This window comes from Mobula hypostoma, chromosome 8 (genome assembly GCF_963921235.1).
Source record: "Mobula hypostoma chromosome 8, sMobHyp1.1, whole genome shotgun sequence".
Classification (NCBI taxonomy): Eukaryota; Metazoa; Chordata; class Chondrichthyes; order Myliobatiformes; family Myliobatidae; genus Mobula; species Mobula hypostoma.
This window is the reverse complement of record NC_086104.1, coordinates 885,959-903,235: the sequence shown is the minus strand read 5'-3', so window position 1 is coordinate 903,235 and position 17,277 is coordinate 885,959. Positions and strand designations below refer to the sequence as shown.

The window sequence follows — 17,277 nt, the reverse complement described above, 5'->3', positions numbered from 1 at the left end:
GATGTGGGCGGTTCAGGGGACGGGGATTGGGCGATACTGAAGCCGTGGGCGGTTACAGGGACTGTGATTGGGCGATGTTGACGATGTGGGTGGTTGCAGGGACTGTGATTGGGCGATGTTGAACGATGTGGGCGGTTACAGGGACTGTGATTAGGCGATGTTGACGACAAGGGCGGTTCAGGGGACGGGGATTGGGCGATGCTGCCACCCGGGGCGGGGCTGGTGGACGGTGCGGGAGAGATGGCTGAGGCAGGCGGCCTGGTACAGTACGTGGTAGTGCGTGGCGACTTGCGCGCCCTGGGGTGGACGCTTGGGGCCTTGGTGGCCCAGGCCTGTCATGGCAGCGTGGCCGCTATCCAACTGTTCCGTGATGACCCCGACACACAGGCCTACCTGCAGCAGCTCGACAGCATGACTACCGTGGTCTTGGAGGTGAGCGGGGGAACGGAGTGAAGAGGTAGTGAGGGAGGAGCAGTGGAGGCTTGAGGAAGAAAGATCGGGAGATGGGATGCATGTAGGAGTAGAGCTGGTGAGTTTGGTTGGGCTGAGGGTAACTGGGGGCTGGAGGTGAAGGGTGGGATTGGTTGGGGCCGGGGCTTTGGGGAGAGAGGTGATTGGGGCGAGGTGGGAGGGGGATGGTTTCAGGCGGGATCAGTTGGGGTGAGGGGATTGGGTTGAGGCGGTGTGGAGCGAGAGGAATAGGTTGATGCAAGATGTGCTGGGGCAAGGGGAATGGGTTGGGGTGTGTTGGGGGCGATGGGAACGGGTTGGTTGGGGTGTGTTGGGGGCGATGGGAACGGGTTGGTTGGGGTGTGTTGGGTGATGGGAACGGGTTGGATTGAGGTGTGTTTGGGGGCAATGGGAACGGGTTGGGTGGGGTTTGCTGGTGGGAGGAATGGGTTGGGGCAGGGTGTGTTGGGGTGAGGGGAAGTTGAATCTGAATAAAACTCGGGAGACCGGCTTCTTATAGTCACCACGGTTTATTGCACACCCACTTGCAGGAGTTTCAGACCCAGTTGTCAAAGGGAAAGCACGTAGGTACTGCTATCATCCAACAAGTGGGCCTGTTCCCTCAGGTTACAGCCGTATGTTTATACATAGTAAGCCCCATACGTTACTGTTGCCAGATGTTATTTGAACTGGTATACCCACCAAGTCTGTTGGTGCGAAACTTGGTTACAGATAAGAGAGTCCACTAGATCAAGACTAATTACAGATGGAGGTGCTGTCCAGTCCTTATCGCGGTGATGGATTGGGTTGAGGCGAGGGTAATGGTTATGGGTTGGGGTGATGGATTGGGTTCATAAGATCATAGGATCTTAAGATATAGGAGCCAAAGTAGGCCATTCGGCACATCAAGTCTGCTCCGCCATTTAATCATGGGCTGATCCAATTCTTCCCGTCATCTCCATTTCCCTGCGTTCACCCCATACCCTTTGATGCCCTGGCTAATCAAGAACCTATCTATTTCTGCCTTAAATACATCCAATGACTTGGCACATGGCCAAGTGATTAAGGCATTGGACTCGCGACCTGAAGGTCTTGAGTTCGAGCCCCAGCCGAGACAACGTGTTGTGTTCTTGAGCAAGGCACTTATTCACACATTGCTCTGCGATGACACTGGTGGGTCCTAATGCCCTTCCCTTGGACAACATTGGTGTCTGGGAGAGGGGAGACTTGCAGCATGGGCTGGTCTTCCATACAACCTTGCCCAGGCCTGCGCCCTGGAGAGTGAAGACTTTTCAGGCGCATAGATCCATGGTCTTGCAAGACTAATAGATGCCTATATACATCCAATGACTTGGCCTTCACAGCTAATCCACAGATGTGCCACCCTCTGACTAAAGTAATTTCTCTGCATCTCAGTTCTAAATGGACATCCTTCAATCCTGAAGTTATGTCCTCTTGTCCTAGAATCCCCTACCATGGGAAATAACTTCGCCATATCTAATCTGTTCAGGCCTTTTAACATTCGGAGTATTTCTATGAGATCCCTCCTCATTCTCCTGAACTCCAGAGAATACAGCCCAAGAGCTGCCAGACGTTCCTCATACAGTAACCCTTTCATTCCTGGAATCATTCATGTCAATCTTCTCTGAACACTCTCCAATGTCAGTATGTCCTTTCTAAAATAAGGAGCCCAAAACTGCACACAATACTCCAAGTGTGGTCTCATGAGCGCTTTATAGAGCCTCAACTTCACATCCCTGCTCTTATATTCTATACCTCTAGAAATGAATGCCAACATTGCATTCACCTTCTTCACAACCGACTCAATCTGGAGGTTAACCGTTAGGGTATCTTGCACAAGGACTCCCAAGTCCCTTTGCATCTCTGCATTTTGAATTCACTTTCCATCTAAATAATTGTCTGTCCATTTATTTCTTCCACCAAAGTGCATAACCATACACTTTCCAACATTATATTCCATTTTCCCGCTTCTTTGCCCATTCCCCTAAACTATTTAAGTCTCCCTGCAGGCTCTCTGTTTCCTCAACACTACCGGCTCCTCCACCTATCTTTGTATCATTGGTAAATTTAGCCACAAATCCATCAATCGCATAGTCCAAATCATTGACATACATCGTAAAAAAACAGCAGCCCAACACTGACCCCTGTGGAACTCCACTGGTAACCGGCAGCCAGCCAGAATAGGAACCCTTTATTCCCACTCTGTTTTCTGCCGACCAGCCAGTGCTCCACCCATGCTAGTAACTTCCCTGTAATTCCATGGGCTCTTATCTTACTAAACAGCCTCATGTGTCATAGTCATACTTTACTGATCCCGGGGGAAATTGGTTTTCATTACAGTTGCACCATAAATAATAAATAGTAATAGAACCATAAATAGTTAAATAGTAGGATGTAAATTATGCCAGTAAATTATGAAATAAGTCCAGGACCAGCCTATTGGCTCGGGGTGTTTAACCCTCCAAGGGAGGAGTTGTAAAGTTTGATGGCCACAGGCAGGAATGACTTCCTATGACGCTCTGTGCTGCATCTCGGTAGAATGAGTCTCTGGCTGAATGTACTCCTGTGCCCACCCAGTACATTATGTAGTGGATGGGAGACATTGTCCAAGATGGCATGCAACTTGGACAGCATCCTCTTTTCAGACACCACCGTGAGAAAGTCCAGTTCCATCCCCACAACATCACTGGCCTTACAAATGAGTTTGTTGATTCTGTTGGTGTCTGCTACCCTCAGTCTGCTGCCCCAGCACACAACAGCAAACATGATAGCACTGGCCACCACAGACTCGTAGAACATCCTCAGCATCGTCTGGCAGATGTTAAAGGACCTCAGTCTCCTCAGAAAATAGAGACGGCTCTGACCCTTAACATAGAACATAGAATAGTACAGCACAGTACAGGCCCTTCGGTCCACAATGTTGTGCTGACCCTCAAACCCTGCCTCCCATATAAGCCCCCACCTTAAATTCCTCCATATAGCTGTCTAGTAGTCTCTTAAACTTCACTAGTGTATCTGCCTCCACCACTGACTCAGGCAGTGCATTCCACGCACCAACCACTCTCTGAGTAAAAAACCTTCCTCTAATATCCCCCTTGAACTTCCCACCCCTTACCTTAAAGCCATGTCCTCTTGTATTGAGCAGTGGTGCCCTGGGGAAGAGGCGCTGGCTATCCACTCTATCTATTCCGCTGATTATCTTGTACACCTCTATTATGTCTCCTCTCATCCTCCTCCTTTCCAAAGAGTAAAGCCCTAGCTCCCTTAGTCTCTGATCATAATGCATACTCTCAAAGCCAGGCAGCATCCTGGTAAATCTCCTCTGTACCCTTTCCTATGCTTCTACATCCTTCCTATAGTGAGGCGACCAGAACTGGACACAGTACTCCAAGTGTGGCCTAACCAGAGTTTTGTAGAGCTGCATCATTACATCACGACTCTTAAACTCTATCCCTCGACTTATGAAAGCTAACACCCCATAAGCTTTCTTAACTACCCTATCCACCTGTGAGGCAACTTCAGGGATCTGTGGACATGTACCCCAAGATCCCTCTGCTTCTCCACACTACCAAGTATCCTGCCATTTACTTTGTACTCTGCCTTGGAGTTTGTCCTTCCAAAGTGTACCACCTCACACTTCTCCGGGTTGAACTCCATCTGCCACTTCTCAGCCCACTCCTGCATCCTATCAATGTCTCTCTGCAATCTTTGACAATCCTCTACACTATCTACAACACCACCAACCTTTGCGTCGTCTGGAAACTTGCCAACCCACCCTTCTACCCCAACATCCAGGTCGTTAATAAAAATCACGAAAAGTAGAGGTCCCAGAACAGATCCTTGTGGGACACCACAAGTCACAATCCTCCAATCTGAATGTACTCCCTCCACCACCACCCTCTGTCTTCTGCAGGCAAGCCAATCCTAAATCCACCTGGCCAAACTTCCCTGGATCCCATGCCTTCTAACTTTCTGAATAAACCTACAGTGTGGAACCTTGTCAAATGCCTAACTGCACTACCCTCATCTATATGTCTGGTCACCTCCTCAAAGAACCCTACCAGGCTTGTTAGACACGATCTGCCCTTCACAAAGCCATGCTGACTGTCCCTGATCAGACCATGATTCTCTAAATGCCTATAGGTCCTATCTCTAAGAATCTTTTCCAACAGCTTTTCCACCACAGACGTAAGGCTCACTGGTCTATAATTACCCGGACTACTACCTTTTTTGAACAAGGGAACAACATTCGCCTCCCTCCAATACTCCGGTACCATTCCCCTGGACAACGAGGACATAAAGATCCTAGCCAGAGGCTCAGCAATCTCTTCTCGCCTCGTGGAGCAGCCTGGGGAATATTCCGTCAGGCCCCGGGGACTTATCTGTCCTAATGTATTTTAACAACTCCAACACCTCCTCTCCCTTAATATCAACATGCTCCAGAACATCAACCTCACTCATATTGTCCTCACCATCATCAAGTTCCCTCTCATTGGTGAATACCGAAGAGAAGTATTCATTGAGGACCTCGCTCACTTCCACAGCCTCCAGACACATCTTCCCAGCTTTATCTCTAATCGGTCCTACCTTCACTCCTGTCATCCTTTTTTCTTCACATAATTGAAGAATGCCTTGGGGTTTTCCTTTGCCCTACTCGCCAAGGCCTTCTCATGCCCCCTTCTTGCTCTTCTCAGCACCTTAATCTCCATTCTTGCTTCCCTATATTCCTCAATAGACCCATCTGATCCTTGCTTCCTAAACCTCATGTGTGCTGCCTTCTTCCACCTGACTAGATTTTCCACCTCACTTGTCACCCATGGTTCCTTCACCCTACCATTCTTTATCTTCCTCACCAGCACAAATTTATCCCTAACATCCCGCAAGATATCTCTAAATATCGACCACATGTCCAAAGTACACTTCCCTGCAAAAACATCATCCCAATTCACACCCGCAAGTTCTAGCCTTATAGCGTCATAATTTGCCTTTCCCCAATTAAAAATTTTCCTGTCCTCTATGATTCTATCCTTTTCCATGATGATGCTAAAGGCCAGGGAGCGGTGGTCACTATCCCCCAGATGCTCTCCCACTGAGAGATCTGTGACCTGACCCGGTTCATTACCTAGTTCTAGATCTAGTATAGCATTCCCCCTGGTCAGCCTGTCCACATACTGTGACAGGAATCCGTCCTGGACACACTTAACAAACTCTGCCCCATCTAAACCCTTGGAACTAATCAGGTGCCAATCAATATTAGGAAAGTTAAAGTCATCCATGATAACAACCCTGTTATTTTTGCACCTTCCCAAAATCTGCCTCCCAATCTGCTCCTCTGTATCTCTGCTGCTACCAGGGGGCCTATAGAATACCCACACTAGAGTAACTGCTCCCTTCCTGTTCCTGACTTCCATATTGACTCAAAAGAGGATCCTGCTACATTACCCACCCTTTCTGTAGCTGTAATAGTATCCCTGACCAGTAATGCCACCCCTCCTCCCCTTTTTCCGCCCTCTCTATCTCTTATAAAACACTGAAATCCAGGAATATCGAGAACCCATTCCTGCCCTGGTGCCAGCCAAGTCTGTGTAATGGCCACTACATCATAATTCCATGTATGTATCCAAGATCTCAGTTCATCACCTTTGTTCCTGATGCTTCTTGCATTGAGGTACACACATTTCAGCCCTTCTACCTTACTGTCTTTGCACCGTTTATTCTGCTTCTCTTTCCTCAAAGCCTCTCTGTATGTTAGATCTGGCTTTACTCCATGCACTTCTTGCACTGCTCTGTCGCTCTGGGTCCCATCCCCCTCGCAAATTAGTTTAAACCCTCCGGAACCATGCTAGCAAACCTACCTGCAAGGATATTGCTCCCCCTCGAGTTCAGGTGCAACCCATCCAATCTGTACAGGTCCCACCTTCCCCAGAAGCGATCCCAATAATCTAAAAATCTAAAACCCTGCTCCCTGCACCAACTCCTCAGCCACGCATTCAACTGCCATCTCCTCCAATTCTTACCATCACTGTCATGTAGCACTGGCAGCAGTCCTGAGAACGCCACCCTTGAGGTCCTGTTCTTCAGCCTTCTGCCTTGTTCCCGAAACTCACACTTCAGGACCTCATCCCTCTTCCTGCCTATGTTGTTGGTCCCAACATGTATCACGACTTCTGGTTGCTTTCCCTCTCATACCAGGATGTCGTGCACCCAGTCAGAGACATCCCGGACCCTGGCACCCGGGAGGCAACAAACCAGGCGGGTGTCCTTCTCACGTCCACAAAATCTCCTGTCTGCTCCCCTGACTATAGAGTCTCCAATGATGACAGCTCTCCTCTTCTCCGTCCCACCCTTCTGCACCACAGGGTCAGACTCAGTGCCGGAGGCCCTGCCACCGTGGCTCACACCTGGTCGGTCATCCCTGCCAACAGTATCCAGGACGGTGAACTTATTATTCAGGGAAATGGCTACAGGGGTGCTCTGCACTACCTGTCTGCTCACCTTTGCTTTCCCCCCTCTGACTGTCACCCAACGACCTGCTTCCAACAGCCTAGGTGTGACTACCTCCCTGTAGCTCTCATCTATGACGGCCTCATTCTCCCTTATGAGTCGAAGGTCATCCAGCTGCTGCTCCAGATTCCTTACACGGTCTTCCAGATCACCGAGCCGCATGCACTTCTGGCAGATGTGACTCTGCGGGAGAGGGGAGTTCCCCCAAGACTGCCACATCTCACATGAGAGGCACATCACCGTCTCAGGAGACATTGTAAAAACTAACTGTGAGCTAGCTTGTCCTCCGCCTCTTCTCGTCAAAGCCTCTTCTCGTCAAAGCCTCAAAGCTCCACTCACGCACTGGCCACTACCCTTCTTGTAGACAGCCTCAGTGTTCTTTGACCAGTCCAGTTTATTGTCAGTTCATATCCCCAGGTATTTGTAATCCTCCACCATGTCTACGTTGACCCCCTGGATGGAAACGGGGGTCACCAGTACCTTAGCCCTCCTCAGGTCTACCACCAGCTCCTTAGTCTTTTTCACATTAAGCTGCAGATAATTCTGCTCACACAATGTGACAAAGTTTCCTACCGTACCCCTGTACTCAGCCTCATCAAAGGCCGTCTGAAAATACAAGAACACCATGTTTACTGCATCTCCTTTGTCTACCCTGCTTGTAATTTCTGCTAAGAATTGCAGTAGGTTTGTCAGGCAGGATTTTCCTTTCAGGAAACCATGCTGGCTTTGGCCTATCTTGTCATGTGTCTCCAGGTGCTCCGTAATCTCATCCCTAACAATCAATTCTATCAACTTCCCAACCATTGATGTCAGGTTAACAGGTCTATAGTTACCTTTCTGCTGCCTCCTACCCTTCTTAAATAGTGGAGTAACATTTGCAATTTTCCAGTCATCCAGTACAATGTCAGAATCTATCGATTCTTGAAAGATCATTGTTAATGCCTCTGTAATCCCTCCAGCTACTTCCTTCAGAACCCGAGGGTGCATTCCATCAGGTCCAGGAGATTTATCCATCCTCAGACTATTAAGCTTCCTGAGCACCCTCTCAGCTGTAATTTTCACTGCACATACTTCACTTCCCTGACACTCTTGAATGTTTGGTATACTGCAGACGTCTTCCACTGTGAAGATTGATGCAAAATGTAATGGTTATGGGTTGGGGTGATGGATTGGGTTGAGGTGAGGGGATTGGCTTGAGGTGAGGGTAATGGTTTGAGTTGGGGTGGTGCATTGGGTTGAGGCAAGGATAATGGCTATGGATTGGGTTGAGGCGAGGGTAATGGTTATGAGTTGGGTTGAGGCGAGGGTAATGGTTATGGGTTGGGGTGATGGATTGGGTTGAGGCGAGGGTAATGGTTATGGGTTGGGTTGAGACGAGGGTAATGGTTATGGGTTGGGTTGAGGCGAGGGTAATGGTTATGGGTTGGGTTGAGGCGAGGGTAACGGTTATGGGTTGGGGTGATGGATTGGGTTGAGGTGAGGGTAATGGTTTGAGTTGGGGTGGTGGATTGGGTTGAGGCAAGGGTAATGGTTATGGATTGGGTTGAGGCGAGGGTAATGGTTATGGGTTGGGGTGATGGATTGGGTTGAGGCGAGGGTAATGGTTATGAGTCAGGTTGAAACGAGGGTAATGGTTATGAGTTGGGTTGAGACGAGGGTAATGGTTATGGGTTGGGTTGAGGCGAGGGTTATGGGTTGGGGTGATGGATTGGGTTGAGGCGAGGGTAATGGGTTGAGGCGAGGGTAATGGTTATGGGTTGGGGTGATGGATTGGGTTGAGGTGAGGGTAATGGTTATGGGTTGGGTTGAGGCGAGGGTAATGGTTTGAGTTGGGGTGATGGATTGGGTTGAGGCGAGGGTAATGGTTATAGGTTGGGTTGAGGCGAGGGTAATGGTTTGAGTTGGGGTGGTGGATTGGGTTGAGGCAAGGGTAATGGTTATGGATTGGGTTGAGGCGAGGGTAATGGTTATGAGTCGGGTTGAAACGAGGGTAATGGTTATGAGTCGGGTTGAAACGAGGGTAATGGTTATGAGTTGGGTTGAGACGAGGGTAATGGTTATGGGTTGGGTTGAGGCGAGGGTAATGGTTATGGGTTGGGTTGAGGCGAGGGTAATGGTTATGGGTTGGGGTGATGGATTGGGTTGAGGCGAGGGTAATGGGTTGCAGAAGGGTGATGGGTTGGGTTGAGGCGAGGGTAATGGTTATGGGTTGGGGTGATGGATTGGGTTGAGGTGAGGGTAATGGTTATGGGTTGGGTTGAGGCGAGGGTAATGGTTTGAGTTGGGGTGATGGATTGGGTTGAGGCGAGGGTAATGGTTATAGGTTGGGTTGAGGCGAGGGTAATGGTTTGAGTTGGGGTGGTGGATTGGGTTGAGGCAAGGGTAATGGTTATGGATTGGGTTGAGGCGAGGGTAATGGTTATGGGTTGGGGTGATGGATTGGGTTGAGGCGAGGGTAATGGTTATGGGTTGGGTTGAGGCGAGGGTAATGGTTTGAGTTGGGGTGATGGATTGGGTTGAGGCGAGGGTAATGGTTATAGGTTGGGTTGAGGCGAGGGTAATGGTTTGAGTTGGGGTGGTGGATTGGGTTGAGGCAAGGGTAATGGTTATGGATTGGGTTGAGGCGAGGGTAATGGTTATGGGTTGGGGTGATGGATTGGGTTGAGGCGAGGGTAATGGTTATGAGTCGGGTTGAAACGAGGGTAATGGTTATGAGTTGGGTTGAGACGAGGGTAATGGTTATGGGTTGGGTTGAGGCGAGGGTAATGGTTATGGGTTGGGGTGATGGATTGGGTTGAGGCGAGGGTAATGGGTTGCAGAAGGGTGATGGGTTGGGTTGAGGCGAGGGTAATGGTTATGGGTTGGGGTGATGGATTGGGTTGAGGTGAGGGTAATGGTTATGGGTTGGGTTGAGGCGAGGGTAATGGTTTGAGTTGGGGTGATGGATTGGGTTGAGGCGAGGGTAATGGTTATAGGTTGGGTTGAGGCGAGGGTAATGGTTTGAGTTGGGGTGATGGATTGGGTTGAGACGAGGGTAATGGTTATGGGTTGGGTTGAGACGAGGGTAATGGTTATGGGTTGGGGTGATGGATTGGGTTGAGACGAGGGTAATGGTTATGGGTTGGGTTGAGACGAGGGTAATGGTTATGAGTTGGGTTGAGACGAGGGTAATGGTTATGAGTTGGGTTGAGGCGAGGGTAATGGTTTGAGTTGGCGTGATGGATTGGGTTGAGGCGAGGGTAATGGTTATGGGTTGGGGTGATGGATTGTGTTGAGATGAGGGTAATGGTTATGGGTTGGGTTGAGACGAGGGTAATGGTTATGAGTTGGGTTGAGGCGAGGGTAATGGTTTGAGTTGGGATGATGGATTGGGTTGAGGCGAGGGTAATGGTTATGGGTTGGGGTGATGGATTGGGTTGAGACGAGGGTAATGGTTATGGGTTGGGTTGAGACGAGGGTAATGGCTATGGGTTGGGTTGAGGCGAGGGTAATGGCTTGTGGAGGGGTGATGAGGGCTGCTGGGTCTATTCTGAAGCCAGTGTGAGTGAGGACAGCAGAGAAGTGTGCTCTCTCGTGTAGTGATGTTCTGTATTTCCCTGCAGGCCCCTGATGAGGGGACTCTCACCAGACTCTCCCAAACGCTGACGGAGGCTACAGTTGTTCATAAACTGTGGATTGAACAGCCAGAGAACACTGCCACTTGTCTGGCCTTGAAACCCTACCCAAAGGAACAGGTCCAGAAGCTGCTAAAAAAACTAAAGCTGTTGAAATGACCATGGAGGAGAGGGCATTAGATCCTGTCTCATCACAGCTCCCTCGGCTCAGTCGGTGCTGTGTGAAACTGACTGTACTTCTGATAATAAGCATCATCACTTCAGGAACTTGGGTTTTCCAAGTAGATGTATATCAAGGAAGATTCATTTTCTTGTGGGCATTCATAGTAAATATTCCAAAGCGCAATAGAATGAATGAAAGACCGCGCACAAAGACAAACAACCAATGTAAGAATGTAAAAAAGAATAAACCAAATGATGATGAATAAATAAGTATTGAACATGGAGAACGAGTCCTTGAAATTGACTCCATAGATGCTGATATTTGCCGCCAAGATGGTCAGTGGCCGAGTGTGAGAGAGAACCTCCATACTCCACCTTCCTCACTAATCATCCTCGGAGGAGATTAGGTACAGGTTTACCCCACCATCCGAAGGTAGAGCGTTCCTATGAAATGGTTCATAAGCCGGAATGTCGTAAAGTGAATAAGCAATTACCATTTATTTATATGGGAAAAAGTTTTGAGTCTTCCCAGACCCAAAAAAACCCTACAAAATCATGCCAAATAACACACAAAACCTAAGATAACAGTAACATATAGTAAAAGCAGGAATGATATGATAAATACACAGCCTAAATAAAGTAGAAATACTTTTCTGCAGCACTGTCTAGCACAGTGAAAATCTCGTAGAAGTGCTCTCGGCAGAAACACGGTGCAAGCGCTCTTGGCAGAAACACTCTCTCCAGTAACCTTTAAGCTATGAAGCTGCCAAATCATACCAAATAACACATAAAAATACACAGCCTATATAAAGTAGAAATAATGTATGTACAGTGTAGTTTCACTTACCGGAATCAGGAAGACTCCAATAAATTGCAGTTTCGTCACAGTTAAACACTTGCTTATACGAATAACCACCTGACGCAATCGGCAATTGCCTCTGATCTGTGCTGACATTTGCGTGCCAGGCGGCACCTAATTAATTAGCTTGTTTATTTCGACTTTTTTCTTAAAGATGTGCTGGGTGCGTTCCGACTACCACTGCACCACTGCATTCTTCGCGGCCTGGAGGTTGGGGACCACTGCTTAAACTATGATGCTGCCCTCGCCTCAGAAACCAATCAAACCACCCATGACTACCTTTAAGTTCCATTTTCATCACCATCATCCAGTGCTTTCTGTTTCAGCTTATTAAAAAGACTGACTGATTTCTCCTTAAGTATAAGAAAACTTAACGGAACACCATGCTTTGTACACCCATCAATCCACTCAAGCAATAGACTTTCCATTTTATCCATTATTGGATGCCGACTAAGAGAGACCACTTTGCTACGAACAGAACCAACAGTAACATCGGCAGCTTTCAAAATTCTTTCTCTCCGCATATAAATAGTGCGAATGGTGGACACAAGCAAGTTCAACGCGTGGACAATGTCCTTACTTCATTCACCACGATCGAAACGCTTTATTATGTCTAGTTTTATGCTAAGTGTCACACCCTTACGAGCTCTTTCAGGCTTTTCCAATACCTTAGAACTCATCTTGCTAACGGATGCACAAAATAAATCGAGATAAAGCACATGTTTAGGCAGTGCTGGCTAGAATGCAGTTCCGGGGGAGGAGCTTGGCTGTTCAGGCGCACGCTGCCTTTTTTCATAACAGTGAAAGCACCTTCTGTTAACGAAAACAGGTAACTAATGTAGGTCTTTCGTAACAGTGAGGTGTCGTAAAGCGAATGTTTGGAAAACGGGGGCCACCTGTATGGCAATCCAGTTTTGGTTTCTTTAAGAGGTTTCAAACATATTTGATAAAGACAATGGTAGTCTTGACTTGCATGGTCACACAGAATCAGAATCGGGTTTAATATTCATTGTGAAGTTTGTTGTTTTGCAGCAGCAGAACATTACACTACATAATAAAACAGGAAATTGTATGTAATTTTGAACAGAGGCCGTGAGAGTAAGAAGACATAGCTCACTTAAGTTCGCTGATTTGAGTACACAAGGCATCAACTCGTAGCAGTTCAACATTTTGAACAGCAGCCTTTACTGGAGTAGACAGTGTTAGCTCTTCAAGGCTTCAGCCAGGAGAGTGACAGCAAAAAAGCTGAAGGTAGATATTTTTTCAGTTTACTTATTGTTTCCTCCTTTATATTTCCTCAGAACAGTAGGGGTGCCAGGCAGGATAGTGGAATCCTCCTTTTGTGGGATAAGACCATAAGATATAGGAGCAGAATTAGGCCATTTCTGTAGCTTCTCTACGTCCTCAAAACTACCTGCCCCTCCACCTATTGTCGTATCCTCCACAAACTTGGACACAAAGCCATCAATTACTTCATCCAAATCATTGACATATAATGTACACCGTCCCCTGTGGAACACCACTAGTCACTGATAGCCAACCAGAAAAGGCTCCCTTTATTCCCATATAAAGTACACAGACCCCTGTGGAACACCACTAGTCACTGATAGCCACTGTTTGCCTCCTGCCAACTCACCACTGATTTATCCATGATTTATCATTCCTGTAGTACCATGAGTCCTTAACTTGTTTAGCAGCTTCATGTATGGCACCTTGTCAAATTCCTTCTGAAATTGCCTTTAAGGAAACCATGCTGACGATGGCCTATTTTGTCGTGTACCTCCAAGTACCTCGAAACCACATCCTTCACAATTGACTCCCAACATTTTCCCAACCGCTGAGCTCAAAGGTCTTAAGCTGGGCCAGATGGCCTACATCCCAGAGTGCTGAGAGAGGTTGCTGAAGAGATAACAGATGCAATGGTCATGATCTTTCAAAAATCACTTGATTCTAGCATGGTCCCGGAGGACTGGAAAATTGCAAATGTCACTGCACTTTTTAAAAAAGGGAAGAAGGCAAAAGACAGGAAATGATAGGCCAGTTAACCTAATGTCAGTGGTTGGGAAAGTGTTGGGAGTCTATTATTAAGGATGAGGTTTTGAGGTACTTGGAGACTTAAGGATATTGTTTGGATTGAGGAGTATGCCTTATGAGAATAGATTGAGTGAACTTGGCCTTTTCTCCTTGGAGTGACGGAGGATGAGAGGTGACCTGATAGAGGTGTATAAGATGATGAGAGGCATTGATCGTGTGGATAGTCAGAGGCTTTGTCCCAGGGCTGAAATGGCTAACACGAGAGGGCACAGTTTTAAGGTGCTTGGAAGTAGGTACAGAGGAGATGTCAGGGGTAAGTTTTTTATGCAGGGAGTGGTGAGTGCGTGGAATGGGCTGCCAGTGACAGTGGTGGAGGCGGATACGATAGGGTCTTTTAAGAGATTCCTGGATAGGTACATGGAGCTTAGAAAAGTAAGAGAGCTATGGGTAACCCTAGGTAATTTCTAAAGTAGGTACATGTTCAGTACATCATTGTGGGCCAAAGGGCCTGTATTGTGCTGTAGGTTTTCTGTGTTTCTATCAGACTAATGATAAAATAAGTCAAAATCAGCATGGTTTCTGTAAAGGGAAATCTTGCCTGACAGATCTGTTAGAGTCCTTCGAGGATGTAACAAGCAGGGTGGACAAGGGAGAGGCAGTGGATGTCATTTACTTGGATTTTCGGAAGGCATTTGATAAGGTGCCACACATGAGGCTGCTTAACAAGATAAAATCCTGTGGTGTTGCAGGAAAGGTACTGGCATGGATAGCGGAATGGCTGACAGGCAGGAGGCAGTGAGTGGCTGCTGTGACTAGTGTTCCTCAGGGGACAGTATTGGGACTGCTGATTTTCACATTGTTTGTCAGAGATTTGGATAATGGAATTGATGGTTTTGTGGCAAGTTTGTGGATGATACAAAGATGGGTGGAACGATTGGTAATGCTGTGGAAGCAATGCGATTGCAGCAGGACTTAGATACATTGGAAGAGTGGGCAAAAAGGATGGAATACAGTGTTGGGAAATGTGTGATAATGTATTTTTGCAAAAGGAACAATAGTGCAGACTATTATCTAAATGGGGAGAAGGTTCAAACATCAGAGGGGCAGAGGGACTTAGCAGTCCTTGTTCAGGACTCCCAGAAGGTTAATTCACAGGTTGAGTCTGTGGTAAAGAAGGGAAATGCAATGTTGGCATTTATTTCAAGTGAATAGAAAATAAAAGCCAGAAGATAAGGCTGAACCTTTATAAGACACTGGTCAGGCTGCACCAAGTACTGTCAACAGTTTTGGGTCCCATATCTCAGAAAGGTTTTATTGTCATTGGAGTGTGACAGGGTGCTGAATTACCTCTATGAACTGTGCTTTTGAAAAGAGAGAGAGAGTTATTTAACACCGACATGTTGTTTTAGAAGGAGAGAGAGAGATGAAGACTGCTCACGGGTTGTTTATACTTTCTCCAAGGATATCGCCATCTTGTGCATTTCTTACACAGACAGAGAAAGGCAGAGTTATTTGAGAGACAGTTGGTGCTCAGCACAGGAAGATAAAATAGAAGGTCAGATCATAGACCGGAGGCGCATGTTTTGGACACTGAATGAGCTTTGTTGTGCCCGCAGAAAAACTGGGTTTTTGGAGGATTGATCAGGCAGATCAATCAGTGGCTCTTGCAGTGAAAAGAAAAGGCCGTGACCGGTGGGAAGTTGTCCATGTGTCCACCCTTGCCTGGGTGATAGCTCCACCACAGAAAACCGGTCCCCTTTGTTGTGGTCACAGTCGGTGACTTTTAAAGGATTTCGGAGGACAACGAGAAGGTCAATGATGTCAGCTCACCTGAAGACTCAAATCTCTCCCCCCCTCTCTCTCTCTCTCCATCACTACTCAACTCAATACCACAAACTGAACTGAACTTTACTCATCATCGTAAGACTGTATCTTTTTACCCCTAGACTTGAAGCTTGGTTTATCATATATATTTCCACACTTACTGATTTACTTATGTATATAAAATCATTGCTAACCTGTTTGATTTATCTACATTTATATTACTGTATTGTGTAGTTACTAATAAATATTATTAGTTAATAGCAATACCGGACTCCAAAGTGTTTTCCATCTCTGCTGGTTTTTTATTCGTGACAGGAGAGAGTCCAGAGGAGGTTCACGAAGATGATTCTGGGACATATGAGAAACATTTGGCAGCTTTGGGTCTGTACTCACTGGAATTTAGAAGAATGTGGAGAGATCTCATTGAAACCTTCTGAATGTTGAAACGACTAGATAGGGTGGATGTGGAGAGGATGTTTCCTCTTGTGGGGGTATCCTGAACTAGACAGCACAGTCGCAAAATTGCAGGGCAACCCTTTAGAACAGAAGTAAGGAGGAATATTTTAGCCAGAGGGTAGTAAATCTGGAATATTCTGCCACAGACCGCGGTGGAGGCCAAGTCCGCGCGTATATTTAAGGCGGAAGTTGATCATTTTCTGATCAGTTAGAAGGCAGGTGTATGAGGTTGAGTGGGATCCTGGATCAGTCATGACAGAATGGCAGAGCAGAGTCGATGGGTTGAATAGCATAATTCTACTCCTATGTCTTATGGTCTATAATTTTCTTTCTTCTACCTTTCCTCCCTTCTTAAAGAGCAAAGTGACACTCGCAATTTAATATTCCTCCAGAACCATTCCAGAGTCTAGTAAGTCTTGAAAACTGGGAGATGAAAGAAGATGCTTGTAGCTGACCTGCTAATTTACCCAAGTTGTGTTAACGGGAAGATAATCGGCAACGGCATTCTTGCTGCCTGTGGTTGGCCCGGGCCCCCAGGATTGTATGCCATGTTCCAGGGAAAATTCAGCTGGGAAGGAGTGTAACCCTCAAGCCCGGGCCATGGGTGGGGAATGGATCTGCAGATCTTAGGGTCCAAGAACGGTGCTAGGGTGGGCAAGATGAACGTATGGACATGGAGGAAGGCACAGATGAAGGGTCTTGCCTAGACCCTTTCTGATTCCTCAGCAGCTGCTGACTCATTTCCTTCTCTGGCTTCTTCTGAATATTAACACACATCTGAGTGTTGAGCTTCAACACCTCCGCCTGCACTTTCTCCAGTTTTTGCCTCAGCTCCTCACCCATCACCGCTTGGTCACTCCGCTCCCTCAGGGAACCCTTTACCTGCTGTCTGAGGATCTTGATCTGCATCAGCTGCTCATTGCACCTTGTGTTCACTGGAACATCTCCAGAGCCAATGAACCCTGGTGTCTGTGACTTCGGTGACCGCACTGAGAGTGCCTCATCCTTATTGTGATGGTGCCCTGAATTACCCCTATGAACTGTGCTTTTGAAAAGAGAGTTATTTAACACCGACATCTTGTTTTTAAGAGAGAGAGAGGCGAAGTCTGCTCACAGCATGTTTATACTTTCTCCAAGGACGCCGCCTGCTTGGAAATTCTTACAGACAGAGAAGGGAGGAGCTGTTTGAGTGACAGTTGGTATTCAGCATGGTGAGATAAATAGGAGGTCAGATGATAGACCTACAGACACATGGGTTTGGACACTGAATGAGCTTGGTTGTGCCCACAGAAAAAGTGGGTTTTGAAGGATCGATCAGGCTGATCAATCAGTGGCTCCGCAGTGTGAACAGGC

General features: G+C 47.2%; 1 protein-coding gene across 1 annotated transcript; it reads left to right on the top strand.

Moving 5' to 3' along the window:
• Positions 1-183: 183 nt before the first annotated feature.
• Positions 184-15,722, top strand: ptrhd1 (peptidyl-tRNA hydrolase domain containing 1). The gene is made up of 2 exons (XM_063054924.1): positions 184-432; positions 10,578-15,722. The coding sequence occupies exons 1-2, from the start codon at positions 199-201 to the stop codon at positions 10,746-10,748; spliced, it is 405 nt and encodes a 134-aa protein (XP_062910994.1). The 5' UTR covers positions 184-198; the 3' UTR covers positions 10,749-15,722.
• The last annotated feature ends 1,555 nt before the right edge of the window (positions 15,723-17,277 follow it).

Bases quoted from the DNA above. Each gene is read 5' to 3' on its own strand.
- ptrhd1 (XM_063054924.1), top strand. From the start codon at position 199: ATGCTGCCACCCGGGGCGGGGCTGGTGGACGGTGCGGGAGAGATGGCT. The intron at 433-10,577 runs GTGAGCGGGGGA...ATTTCCCTGCAG, and splicing joins TGACTACCGTGGTCTTGGAG to GCCCCTGATGAGGGGACTCT.